Source organism: Paramormyrops kingsleyae, chromosome 23 (genome assembly GCF_048594095.1).
Source record: "Paramormyrops kingsleyae isolate MSU_618 chromosome 23, PKINGS_0.4, whole genome shotgun sequence".
NCBI classification, from domain to species: domain Eukaryota; kingdom Metazoa; phylum Chordata; class Actinopteri; order Osteoglossiformes; family Mormyridae; genus Paramormyrops; species Paramormyrops kingsleyae.
The window spans coordinates 18,877,201-18,890,773 of NC_132819.1; the positions used below are offsets into that span (position 1 = coordinate 18,877,201).

The following is a 13,573-nucleotide window of genomic DNA, read 5'->3' on the forward strand; positions in this document are numbered from 1 at the left end:
ATTTGATGGCGTTGATCACCCGAGAGACCTGGCTTTGGGGATGCTGACCACCCAAACACCCTGGTGATTGCAGGAGTGGTGGCTGGTGCCTTATCGCCCGTCCTGAGCCATGCCATGGCATCCGTTTGCCCTCAGGCTCACTCTCCTGGGGCATCTGGCTGCCACAGTCAAAGAGTTGTCTGGCATGGAAAGGCCGGCCTCTTTAAAGATTAATGATGGCAGGACTGGGCACACGCACTGGGGGCTGGATCAATAGGCTGGGTGTTATTTTTACAGAGGTCCTATGGGTACTGAGCCCTCAGTGATTGGGGGGGGGGGGGGGTGGAGTCAATGCATGACATTCCCCAGTCCTACTGAGCTCCATCTGCTTAGCCAGTCCAGGAGTATGCAGAACCAGAGGAGAACCCAGATGTCAGAATGATGTAATGGTGACCGGTGGCAGCTGGGGGTGGAGCTCTGGATGTGCATAAAGACAGTGTGGAAGATCTGCTAAATAAACAAACAAGAACATGAGTCCTGCTTACGAGCTGCCCTGGCATGCAGGCTTCTGGAGAGCTAGGGTATTCAAACTGTCCGTGCTCTCCTGATACACCATGTTGAGGAGGTGGAAATAAGGACTGAAGCACAGCCGTTGAAACCACATGGTTGACCAGTAGGGGTCTCCGATGAGTACAGTGGGGCAAATTTAACATGCCGTCACAACTGCCCCCCCACCACCACCCAAAAGTGTAATTAAAAGGCTGAGGGTATCATAACTGAAGAAAAGTTACAGGGGCAGACATCACTGATAGACAGTTCGGCTGGAGGTTACGTACTTATGCAAATTTCACCCAGTCCCACTGTAAGCATTCCCTGCTCACCCTTTCCATGACCACTGACATCAAATGGAGAGCTACTCAGCTCACGGCATGAAAGACGACAAAAGCGGCCAAAGAAATGGCAACAGGAACCGGAGGAGGGAGGGTTTCCTGTCCATCCCAACTCCCCCAGGGGGAGCTGAATCATTACGCCCTTCAGGTGACCTTCTCGCGGTCATGCCACAGCCGAAAACTGATGCCGACAAAGGCTGCTGTCAGAAGGGGGAACCGCTTTAAACCGACCACAGGAAACCAGCGTCCGTGCTGTGGCGCACGGCAAAACGGGCAGCAATTCCAGACTTTCCGTGCACAGACCCCACATCTCATATTCCAGCTAGATTACTTAAAGTTACAGAGAAATAAAAGAGAACTACGAAACAATACTAAAAAACAGACACATACAGGGCCATGGACCAGGCTGTCACACCTAGGATCCAGGACTGCCTCCCGCGTCCACAAGCGATGGGTATACCTGAGGCACCAAGAACACTATCCTTGCTATCTTTGCTTAGAGAACAGGGGGTCTGGCAGGGGTCAGGAAAGCCAGGCTAACTGCTAACAGATCTATGGTTCCATAAAGCCGTCCTAAAAATTCAGCCTGCTAGTTTGCACTAGTAAAATTAAACCATGAGACAAGGCTGAATGGTAACTAAAGCCAGACAAGGGGGTAGAAAGGAATTGTGCTGTGCTGGGAGGGTTTAGAGAACACCGGACCATCAGTGCTGACTGGGACCGCAGTCTGAGTTCTCCGCTCACTTAATTAGGATCAGCTGACAGCGCAAGCTCCAGAGACGGTTCTCAATGTTGGTCAAATGTCTGGAGTGTTCCGGAAAAGTCACATACACATTTCTCTTGGGGTGAAGGCTGTTCATTGGCAGCTCTTTTATGCCTAGTTAAATTACATGTGCATGGTTGGGATGCTCATTTCTGTCCTAACACTGGGCTTGTCTGAAGAGGAGATTTCCCATAATGCACTTTGGCTGCGAGTTCCTGGGCGTGTCTGAGCACATATGCCGAAACAGAAAAGGCTTCACCGCCCCTACCCGTGCATACAATGCAACTGTGGAGGACTGGAGCGACCCCCACAACCATTTGTCAGGCCTGCAGCCTGTTTAAACAGCAAAGGAGCTAAGAATACACAAATAAATAGGACAAAGGGTTTTGCGGGGGGGGGCACAGCATTAAGGCTTATAATAAGCAGAGGGGTACTCAGGGATACTGTGATGTGGGGAGGACACCTGCGTGGCAGCAGGAAGGAGAGACCCCGAAACGGGGGGGGGGGGGGGGGGTCAGGGGGCGGGGGGGGAGCCCAGCCGCCAGCGCATTCATCACGGTCGCAATTACCGCCTTGGCGTGAAGCTCTCGCACTAACGAACTCATCACGCTTTGCAGTCTGTTCATTTAGCAGCCGTTCGTTCGCCTGATGCAGCTTTTATGGTGTAAACGAGGATTTAAACAACTCCCCTGACACAGCCGAGCGCACGCCACACATTCCTCACCCGCAGACCTGCTGTCTGCAGGAACCTTTTCCCAACTGAAAAAGAACCCAAAGCTCAGGCGATGGAGAAGTGCTCTTCGTGCTTGGATTATACACACTTTCGTTGTTTGGATTTTCTGGAACAGTCTGCAGCAACCTGGAGAGTGCTTTTCATAAATATACATAAAACATCAGGTTCGAGGCTGGAGACATAACATCCAAAGGGGAGTATTTTAACCTGGAGGTAAAGCGAGATACAGGCAGAGAAAGGGCATCACAGCTATTTCGTGACGTCTGAATCTTCTGAGGGGGGGCAGACACAAAGGTCAGCGGCTTATGGGTGGACTCACAGCATTCCCCCACCCCCCATGGCCTGCTTTCCATGGCAACAGACACGTATCCTTCCACCTGGATGGGAATCTGCCCTTCCTGTTCCCATGGTTAAACGCCAGGGCAAAGACCCTTTTTTGGGTTCCTTCCTTTTCCCAGATTGTCTGGATTCTCAAGGATTTACAGCAGCATTGCCAGAGAAAGATTATCTCAGAAAGGTGGAGAAACTCTGGCCGCTGCCCAAACAGCTTTTCTTTGCCCCGTGGCCAACATGGGCAATGATATCTGGGCTTTTCTACCACACTGTACTTCCCACATAGTCAAAACATCCCGCCATGCTTCAGACGGGCAGCACATTCGTTGCGTAACCGTGTCATGTTCCAGGGACATGTTTGTCCAAGGGTGACCAGTTCGTACCCTGATTTTGGTACAACCAGGCCCTGGGTGCTCTCAAGCTCCCTGTGATTTTCAGCCAAGCTGCAGGACTTGGCCTAGCTTTTTCAAATTCATGCTGATAGGGCATGTTTGAGTGAAGCCCCCTTCCATACTCACTGCTGCATGCCCTTTCAGTAACCCTGAGTCCTTCCCTCATACCGAAGATCTGTAGCCTAATTGAGACCCTGCAAAGCCCAAGACAAACTCTGAAGCCCAAAAGTTCTCATGCCAACTGAAGACCATACTTCTCCAATCCTCATCAATGCAACTCTTATTTGTTGTTTCCACGACAACCAGTAGCTCAACCCATTCTAGCAGAAAAGCTCAGAAGATATATTGGGAGAAAATACTTAACTCCACTGAAATTAAAATAACAAAACAGAATGTACAAGTTCTGTACTGCCACACAGCAAACTGTGAAACGGAGCTGGATTAATGAGCTGAGGGCTTGTCGGCCTGTGCACCGCATCATTACGCTTGTTAAAGTACGCAGATCTTTGCCAAATGGTACACGAGCCAACCAGCGAAGAAGAAGCCATTTACAGCAGTGTTTCCCAGTCTGGTCCTCGGGGACCCACAGACTGTCCACGTGGACTGTCTGGCAGGGAGCTGGGAGAGAGCAAAAACACGGCCTGTCTGTCGGTCCCCAAGGAACAGGTTGGGATGATGTTGTGGGGACTTGAAAAATGGTCCCCACAACGTCATAAAACACCTTTTTATTACATTGTGGGAGACATTTGGTCCCCACAATGCAATATAAACCTAATCCACACACAAGTAAAAACCAACAAGCAAATAAGATTTTTCATGCATGAATCACTGGGATCACATACAGTAGGAAGAATATCATTCAGAAGTATGAGTCACACACCACGATAGGGGTTTCCCCCAAAACGACCCTCTAGGGGGAAGCCCAAGTCTGATGTAATACCTACAATGCTCGAGCTGAGAAGCAAAGGCAGGAGTGAGATGGTTCAGTGGCTGGAGGGAACAGAAGCCAAGAATGAACCTCCTGAAATGTCCCGTCATATCAACGACTCGCTAGCATTAGTTATGTCAGGATGTATTTATACTCCGGCGATATCGAGGCTAACATTGCCACTAATCACTGTTCTTTTCAATCCCTTCATTACGAAAGTGGATCACTGCTTAAGACCAGTGTTTCCCAACCCAGTCCTTGGGGACCCGCAGATGGTCCACGTTTTTGCTCCTGCAAAGTGGGGACTGTCTGACAGGGAACTGGGAGGGAGCAAAAAATGTGCACCTGAGGACCAGGTTGGGAAACACTGATTAAGACCAATTAGTACCAGATGAAAAGGCAGGCTGATGGAGTTTAGCCATCCCCTGCACAGCAGTTTATTACTGAGGGTCAGATCTTCAGTAAACATGCAGAGGGGCACTTTATTTACTGTGCATTTCAAGGTCAAACCTATATCTTTGACTGCCTGCGTCCATGGGTGTGTTGTGATGACGTGAGCAAATATGGTGTCTGAATACAACAGCTGGAGCCTGAATTGTGGTTTATAGGTAACAAGGCCTGTAACAGCTGAAATGACATCAGCAGCTGTAAACAAGGTGCTGTGCCCTTCTGGGACGTTTACATTCCTGATACGGGCATTTCCATCCTGAAGGACAAGGTCTGCAGGAGCCACGCAAGCACAAGTTTGAAAAATGAAGTGCGAGAATCAGGGATGTTATGCAGGTTCTGAACGGGAAACGCTGGCCCAGGCTGTAGACCAGACCATGCCACGCACCTGCTTGCTCTCATTCCAGTCCATTACTCTGCCTTAATCACACTCATTAGTGGCTAATTATCCATACATTCTACAGCAAGACTGCAGAGCCAGTGGCACAGCTAACTTCTTGCTGGAAAACCAGCACCCATGCCAACCCAAATGAGGCAAGGAAATGACGATAGAGTAAAAATGGCAGCTTGGGCTTACGGCAAGGCTTACGGGACACACAGAGTCATGGAGGCAAGGGCATAACTTTGGGATGAGGTCTTCATCCATTTAAGGGGGTCCAGGGGGGGTTGTATTGGCTGGTTTTGATTCTTCGGGGGGGTTCCTAATTTACGCCCATGCATAAAGGGTATTGGCAAGAACGGAGAACAGGATGGAGGCAAGTTATGGAGAGGAGCTAACAGCAAAATGCCCGTGTACATTACATAGGATGGTGGGAAGATAGAGACAGGACACTGGAGAGTCACAGACAGCCGTGGGTGGGTTATGGACAGAGGAGGACATTTCAGGTCCAGAAAGTAAAAATCCAAACCAGGATTTTGTTTCAACCAACCAGTTGAGCATAAAGAGTCACAGTCACAGAGTACTGAACTGTTTGGTTGAATCAAAATCCTGGTTTGGATTTTTACTTTCTGGACCTGAAATGTCCGCATCAGGTTATGGAGGGAATGTCCAAAAGGCTGACAGCTCAGGGACAACTTTGCAAAAAGGAGATGGGAGTCCAGTGTGGAATGGGCCTGTCATGGGATCGCAGGGATTTCTGATCCTGAGCCAGATTGCTTGCATGTGGATTGGTGGGGGCAGAGGGGGGGGGGGCAAAGAAATAAACAAGAGAGTACTAAGAGACGTGCCTGGGGGAGGGAAACGAAGCGCGGGACGGTCACGCAACCATGGCCCAGACGCATGGCTCAGCTTCGAGACGCGCCTTCACTGGCATCCCATAAACGGACTGGACCTGGAGCCGCATCACACTGGTCACAACCTCATGAAGAACAACCACACACAGCTAAGACGCAGCAGAACGTCAAAGTCACTTAAAAGTAAAAGAAGAATTCCCCACGCACGAGGTTACCCCGCAGAAGCACTTCACTGGCTCACTTTACAGTCACAGCAACCAAGTGTGACATTTCCAATAAAAAGCAGCAGTCTGCTCCATTCAGATGGTGTAATACTAAAAATATGGGTGGGGTCTGAAGACCAGACATGGTCTTACTCATTAGCTATGACAGCACAAAACAGTCCCTGTCAGGAGAAAAATGTCTGGAGGACGACGGAAGCATTCTGCTCGCGCCGAGGGGGCCGCCCACCCGGGAGCGCCACGTCTCCGCCAGGAGCTTTGATCGGGGACAGTGCAGCCTTCATCCGGGCCTCGAAACCACAACGGAAAACATTCCCCCGGAGAAGGTGAAAAGGACAGATGCGGGATGGGAAAATGAGGAGCAGAGTCTGTGGTGCTCTTGGAAGTCACCGCATGCCAGAGGCTCAGGGACAGGGAACGAGGAGTGAAAATCCCAAGAGGATTCCCAAGCAGACATGCAAGAAAACACAGACTAATCCTGTCTGGTCTGTAGCAGCCTGGGATGGGCCTCAAAGTCAGGCCACGCTGCCAGTCAGCGACTTTAGCCTATGGCACCGGTTCACCTGGTTCTCTTCCTTCCGGCTCTACCTGCCCATCTATCTGTCTGCCTGTCCATCCGCCTGCCTGTCTGAGGACTTTGCTGGACTTAGTGCTATATGCCAAAGTAGCACTGTGTCAATTCCTGATGGAACAAGATGGCAAATAGGAGAATAAAAAAAAGACAGCAAGAAAGTAAAACTGAGGGGGTTGAGTGTCTTGACATGTTCAGGACGAGCAAAGTCCAGCCGTCTTTTACCTGCTTTACTTCAGCGCATTTTTAAAAACATAGCAGAGCAGTGATTAAACCACACAGCTCGTGGGCTTTGGATTCATTAACGTCCCTGCCAACTATCAGGCACAGAAGGAGAGAGGACACACAAAACCATGTGCAAACAAGCACGCAAGAAACACTGGCAAACAGGATGGACTTGTAGTGATCCATGACCGTGATGAGAGCCTAAGACCCATTAAACGACCAGTGAAAGCCGCAGCTCAGTCAGAGGCTAGTCTAGGTCCCTTTGGGGAGAGATCCAGAGCTTACGTATGTGCCAGAGGGCTGACACTGTGGCAGGGACCCGGGGTTCAGCATGGGGGAACTGGCTGGGCTGCACAGCTCAGGGAATGGGTTAGGGATAGCCGGGAGGGAGGATGTCCGCAGCTCCTCTTCCTGAAGCCTCCTGCAGGGGGCGACAGAGATGCCCAATTTCATTACACATTTTGTCAATTGTCAGTGACAGCATTTCTGACAGGGATGCAAGTGCACACTGCACCACTGCACTGCATCTGTACTTTCCCTTTTCCATTGACTTCCGGTCGAATACCAGTACTCAAAGTTCCAGTATCCAAAGTACCAAACTAGCTGGGGTATATTTTGGTACTTCTATACTTTGGGGTGGAACTTGCAAACGTGATCGTTGTCGATTGGTTATAAAAAAAAAAAAAAAAAAAACATAATACAACCGCCGTCTTGAAAAACTAACTCAGAAAACAATAAATGAAGCAAAAAAAAAATAAAAATAATAATAATAGTAATAATGTATACGTGAACAAATAAAGAGAGCCATGCTTTATTGCAATCTATTCGGAAGAATCAGAGTAAGATCTGGACGGCATGACAAGAAATAAATAATATTTGCTACATAATATACTAGGGCTGCATGATATTAGAAATTTTTGAAATATCATGGTGTGAATTTGCTGCAAAATTTTCAAAATATTTGCTGCAAAATTTTCAAAATTTGTTTCTTATGACAAAGTAAAAATGTTTTAGTTACCCCAAGTGCTATAATGTCAGTAACAGTATGAAAAAGCCCGATTTCAATCTAGCTGCCTAGTGATGTAACAATTACGTGTGCGTAACATGCGATTTTGGTATTAATGTTGCACATTTCCTAGCCCTATAATATACTACAGCCATTTTTCGAAATACCTCGCCTTATGTTATGATGTCATTCGGTGCAAGTACCAGTTTGTACACCAGTGGAAAACCAACAGCTTGAAGTACCAAAAGTACAGCACCTGGTGCAGTCGAAAAGCACCCTAAGTGACAGAGAATGTCGTCGCCATTAAGAAAGCAGCACCGCATTCAGAGAGGAGGCATTGAGAGTTATGGGGTGGGGGCTGACAGGATGCAGCTTTACCTGACAGCCAGGATGTGCATGGGCTGGGAGCGGCAGACTCCCTGCCTGGGGGAGGGGGCCAGGCCGGGCCGTGGGCCAGGGCTCCGCTGCAGCTGCCCATTATGGATCAGAGGGACAGAGTCGGACGGCATGCTGATCGTGGAGTACAGACTCTCGAAGGACGAGTTCATGTCGTTTACCAGTGCCTCCAAGTCCACATCGTCCTCTGTGAGACAAGAATGGGGACCCAGAGTTACAGGTACTATGCAAGTAGCCTACAAATAAACTACAGATAGCCTGCAACCTAACTACAGAGAGCCTACAGGTAGACTACAAATTGGCTACACGTACAATACATGTTACCTACAGGTAGACTACAGACAACCTACCAACTAATCCAAGTGTAACTTACAATGAGCTTAAGAGTAGAAGAGTAGACCTACTGGCAGATCTCAGGTAGCATACAGGAAACCTACAGGTAGTGCTGGCATGAGGGTACGTTCTGGCTCATGGTCAGCCAGTCACTGCCCTCTCAGTAAGACTGCACAGGGTGTGTTCACATCAAGACACAAACAGCATTTTCTTCATCAAAAACAAAAATCATACACATACAACAGCAAAGTGAAATAGGTTTATTGGTTCTGACGCCATTCACTACCATGGGAACAGCTTGGGATGTTCTCCCCGATACTAAACCCAAGCCTGCTTGTGTTGGGGGCAAATACAGGCCAGAAAAAATGGGACGTTAGGAGCATTTCTCTTTTTTTTTGTTGCTGCAAGAAGGCCGTGGAATCCTGTCCTCCCTGTGAAGTGCCAAACCTCACCAACTCAGCAGCAGAGGTGGGTCACAAAAGGCCACATCCAAAATTATCTGGTAAACGAGCCGAAGGCGAGACGTTTCCCCGAGCATCTGGGCATTTGTGGGTGAAAAGGACGCAACACGCCTCAGTTTTCCTTTGAGGTAGAATAGATATGCAATGGAGCAGAAAAGTGCACTTATCAGGTGAAATCGTACTCGCTGAAGCACTGAAAATGGTGTTTCTTTACGCGGGACCCTGGGGGAGGGGGTTGCTGATCGTGACAGATACTAATTCTCACTTTTTGGTTTGCATAAGAGTCCAGGTTTCCCAGACGTTCCAGTCTCATAAGGCTTGGTTATTGTTGGCCTGAGGTTGAGGGTCATCTCGGTGAACAGAGACTTACTCAACATTCACTTAAAAGTCATTCTTCACACAAGTCAGGAGAAGAACACGGCCCTGCCGTGCTGAACACGAAACACAAACATGGCAGCAGCTTCCCTGCACCAGTGGGAGATGTGTTCTTGTTATTTGAACCTGCTGTGGGTCCGAATGTGTGTAAGTAAGAGCTGTGGGTATCAGCCAAGCCTCATCTGGACAGCCCTCCCCCCTACCCCCCGCATTAAGGGGTGTTCATAGAGGAAAAGCAGCATGTGACTGGAGTTTATGCAAAAGCAACTTCTGCCCAAAAAGGAGAATCTGTGAAACTGAAGAACATGGACATTCCTGCACCAAATTATCAATCATCAACACCAGCGTGGCAAATAATATTTCTGAGAAGTACTTGTACTCAGCTTTACCAGGAAAGCCGGCTGCCACCTCAGGCCAACTGGACAGCGTGTGGGGAACATTCGCTAACATGTAACAATAATAAAAGATTAATCAATAAATTAAGTTTACATGCACTTGGAACCATTCAGTATTTTTGTGCGATAATCATTTTAAGGTTTGCGCATCTCGATAAGCAAGATTTCCGATGGGAAAAATAAAGAAACACTGAATGTGAACAGCAGTCCAAACCTCAAATTCAGTAGAGATACCATCTTTACAATGATTTACCACTAGATGTCATCAAAAGCCCATTCTGGGAGCACCTGGTTTCCAGCACAAAAAAATTCACCTGTTGGATGCCTGAAGTTGGGGACTGACCAAGCCCACTTCCAGGTTTTAAATCAAACTTAATTGTTATTAAAGAATAATAATTTATGAAACCAAAATTCATTAATGGGTCAGGTACACTGTCGGAATAAATTCACAGGCTCTTGAATAATTAACATTATTCCTTGAACATTATATTAAGTGGTCAACCTGGTGGACTCTGATCTGCATCTGAACCAAAACAATTGAATCTGGACTAAGTATTTTGTATTGCTGATGTATTTGGTTCTTGAGGATATACCGTTGGTGACCCCTGATGTAGAGTAACCAGTGCATAGTTCCCGACACATATGCAGGCGTAGCAAGGGAATCAGTCCTTCACGAGTTCAACTATGAAATATCACTGCTGGTGACCAAACGGCATGACGTAGCAAGGTGAGTGAGTTCCGTGAGAGGGCGGGTTCAGTCTGAACTGTCAATCACCAACTTCTGCCACTTCCCATTGGCTACTTTACAGGTTCCCCTCGAGCTAAACCAGGCAGCTGGAGATACTGCATGACAACCCTGGGGATGGGACGAGAACCAACCAGTTTATGTGCACAGCAACTCAGTGGTCAGACTGAGTTCAGACTCCATTAATGAACAACTGAAGACTGGCACAGATAAATCCAAGGTCACTGTGCCATGGGCTCCAGCATCGTTAAAGGCCGCGATGGTGGAGCAGGATGAGTTAATATTTAATCGCTGCGTAAATTAAAAATTAATCTTCTTATTCCATACTATTAACAGACATCCTGAACTATATTACGCAATCTTGTATTTTGTACCCTGACAGGCAGTAACTATCAATGAACAGTAATGTGACAGCTGGCAAAATATTAATTGCATAAATGCAGTGTCATCTAACAGGCATATAATGAGTAAACCAGATTGCCCGTTCGCCCAGATGCCACATGGGCATGAGAACACACTGGCGCAGCAGCGTTTACAGGTGGAGCTGCCACGTGACGTTCCTCACTGCCCTCCCTGGCCTCGGTGGGACTTGACAAGCATTTTGTGAAGACTTCAGTCGGCAGCCGAAGGTGAGGGGAAAAAAAGTTTATGTGAGGGTATTTACAAACTAAAAAAAGAACTATACAGTGCCAGGAAGGAGTAGGTGACCATGCAAAGCCTTGGTGGATTACTGTCAAACACGGCGTTCCCTGGGAAAGACCTTAAATAATCAAGATCAATGGAATTACTGTATGCTTTGAAATTCAGACTGTTTCGTCCGCTTAACTCAGAACGGCGTGTGGCCACACAAAGCATTCCTGGCATACTGGAGACGAGACCCCCGCCGCATGTGGGCCGAGCCGGGAGGCCTGCTACACCGCGCATTCCGACGGATTCCGGCACATTCCGGAGCATTCTGGCGCATTCCATGTGAAACAGCAGAATCTGACACGCTCTGGGAATCCACCCGCTGCATCCATGTTTCTGCAGGAGTAACAGCCATAACTGAGATACATTGTACCGTTACCCACATGAAGGCTTACATACTGTATTACTTATTCTGGAAATAAAAATGAAACACCTACAACCAAAGATGGCCTAGGAGGGTCAGGCTGCAAAAATGCTGTTTGGAGTTTATGCTTTACAAGAGTGACAATACAGTTTGCTAGAATTCTGAACCAACGAGCATGTTTTATTCTATTTCACCTCTGAATGCCCCCCAACCCCACCCCCGGCCCCTAGGCCAAACCCTTATCCTACGCCTTTAAGATTAGGCTAAACAGACTGAATGAACACTTTCAATGCTTTCTGATACTAAAAACCATATACAAAAAGTGTGAAAACCCTATGAAGCTATGAAGATCTGGCATTTGGCCGCACTCTGTGTAACACTAACATGGACTTGTACAGTTACTGTGGGCATCACAAATCAGAATCAGAAAACTTATTACCTGAAAGAAAGTTGTGCGGTGATGACGGAATTTTGAACTCTGGGCACAACCCAACATAAGCCGACCCAAAGATGCCAGACTGTAGTCCTGAGGCAAAGGAAATGTTTCTAGAACATGCATCCTCTCAGCCGAGATGCTGGGGGTGCAACAAGGCAACGGGGGTGAGGCAGGCAGGGATGGAACCAACCAGGGCAATTGAGTAAATGAACGTAGTCTGACATGCAATTTTTACTAGCCAGAGGGCTAGGGTTCAGCTTTTTGTACTCACCCTTAATCTAAATTACTCACCTCAGGCGAGTGGGCAAGCTTAATGTCAAACCCTGGGTGATAGAACCCCCCCCTCCAAGCACACACAAACAGACACCCACACACAAAGACACGCACAGCAGGTCCTCTTCTTATATGCAGGAAGCTGGGACACTCTTTAACCAGCATGACCATGACTGTGACCAATCTCATTATAGAACATAAAGTTTTAGAGACAGCAGGGGGCGGCGGCGAGCAGGTCCTGAAAGTTCAGGTTTCCTGCTACCTAAATTATAACACTGATGGAAAGAAGAAGGGAGGCCATGGCAACGGAATGAAGATGATGGCAATGGGATGAAGAGGATGCTTCTAAAGGCAAAGTAAAGTGCTGAGGTGCTGGTGTTCTCCACAAGAACATTATGCTGACCCAGAAAAGAGGCTAGAAGATCGACATGAGACAGGGGGCAGCTCTCAATGACTGGAAGGTCTTAATAAAAGGTACCAGCAATCCTCGCAGCCATCGGCTTCCAAACCCAGTCACCATCACTTACTTTACTGATAATCAAGGACCATCCCATACATGCTTTCTACTCTCAGCATGAAATTGTATGATGCCATTTCCACATGGGATTTAACTCTTCTTGGACAGAATTCCAGGGAATAACTTACTGTTGTCCAGAAAGCTGAGCAAACCCCGCTGCAGCCCTGATCAGATAAGCGGTTAGAGCAGGGGTGCCCAACTCCAATCCTGGAGGGCCGGAGCCCTGTGTGGCTTAGTTCTTTCCCTGTTCCACCATAAATGATTCAGCTCAAGAGCTGTGTGGTAATTAGCACAAGGAGTTGAATCAGGTTTGTTAAATGAGGGGAAACCCAAAAATGTGCAGGGCTCTGGCCCTCCAAGACTGGAGTTGGGCACCCCTGGGTTAGAGGATGGATGTACAGTATAGATGTAGGCATGAGTAGATGTATGGAGGGATCTTTGGCAGTGTGTCGGAATAACGAGAGCTGCTTCTGGGAACACCACATGCATCCAGTTTACTTCTCACCAGGGCAGATTCACAGCATTTTGCACATTTCAGGGAAGCTAGTAGATTTTTAAGAGGGATTAAGTTAATATTATATATATTTTGGATGCGTCCGGTACCCTTTACGTGTCCCCAGAAAGGCAGCTGTCACATCATGTTTCAGGTGAGTCCAAGCAACTACAGGAGGCGGGACCAAGACATCTGATTGGTTGGTCCCACCTCCTGTAGTTGCTTGGACCCGCCTCTTCTACAGTTTGATTGGTTATCTCTCAAAAATCAATAATTTTTCGTTCTGCCCTCAGAACATTTTTGTGTAAGCAGTTGTGTAAGTAAACATTGCAATAAGGGTGTAGGTGCAGAGAACTATAGGCTGGGGACCAACATGC

General features: G+C 47.8%; 1 protein-coding gene and 2 long non-coding RNA genes across 7 annotated transcripts in view; 1 reads left to right on the forward strand and 2 right to left on the reverse strand.

The window, feature by feature from the left end:
* The window catches only part of LOC111852721 (uncharacterized), a 24,993-nt gene extending 13,350 nt beyond the window's left edge, over positions 1 to 11,643 (forward strand). Inside the window, exons 2-3 of the long non-coding RNA XR_002840310.2 lie at positions 10,491 to 11,055; positions 11,257 to 11,643. This is a non-coding gene — a long non-coding RNA (uncharacterized lncRNA). The remainder of the gene's footprint in view (positions 1 to 10,490; positions 11,056 to 11,256) is intronic.
* The window catches only part of LOC111852699 (growth factor receptor-bound protein 10-like), a 41,208-nt gene that overhangs the window by 15,682 nt on the left and 11,953 nt on the right, over positions 1 to 13,573 (reverse strand). For all 5 annotated transcript variants that reach the window (XM_023828917.2, XM_023828897.2, XM_072705706.1 and 2 more), the window contains 2 exons: positions 8,100 to 8,304; positions 7,001 to 7,136 (listed from right to left, as the gene is read on the reverse strand). In XM_023828917.2, the coding sequence (XP_023684685.1) occupies positions 7,001 to 7,136; positions 8,100 to 8,304 (341 nt within the window). The remainder of the gene's footprint in view (positions 1 to 7,000; positions 7,137 to 8,099; positions 8,305 to 13,573) is intronic.
* Positions 8,697 to 13,364, reverse strand: LOC140581902 (uncharacterized). Its single transcript, XR_011984943.1, has 2 exons — positions 11,917 to 13,364; positions 8,697 to 11,449 (listed from the first exon to the last, which is right to left on the reverse strand). It is a non-coding gene; the product is annotated as an uncharacterized lncRNA (long non-coding RNA).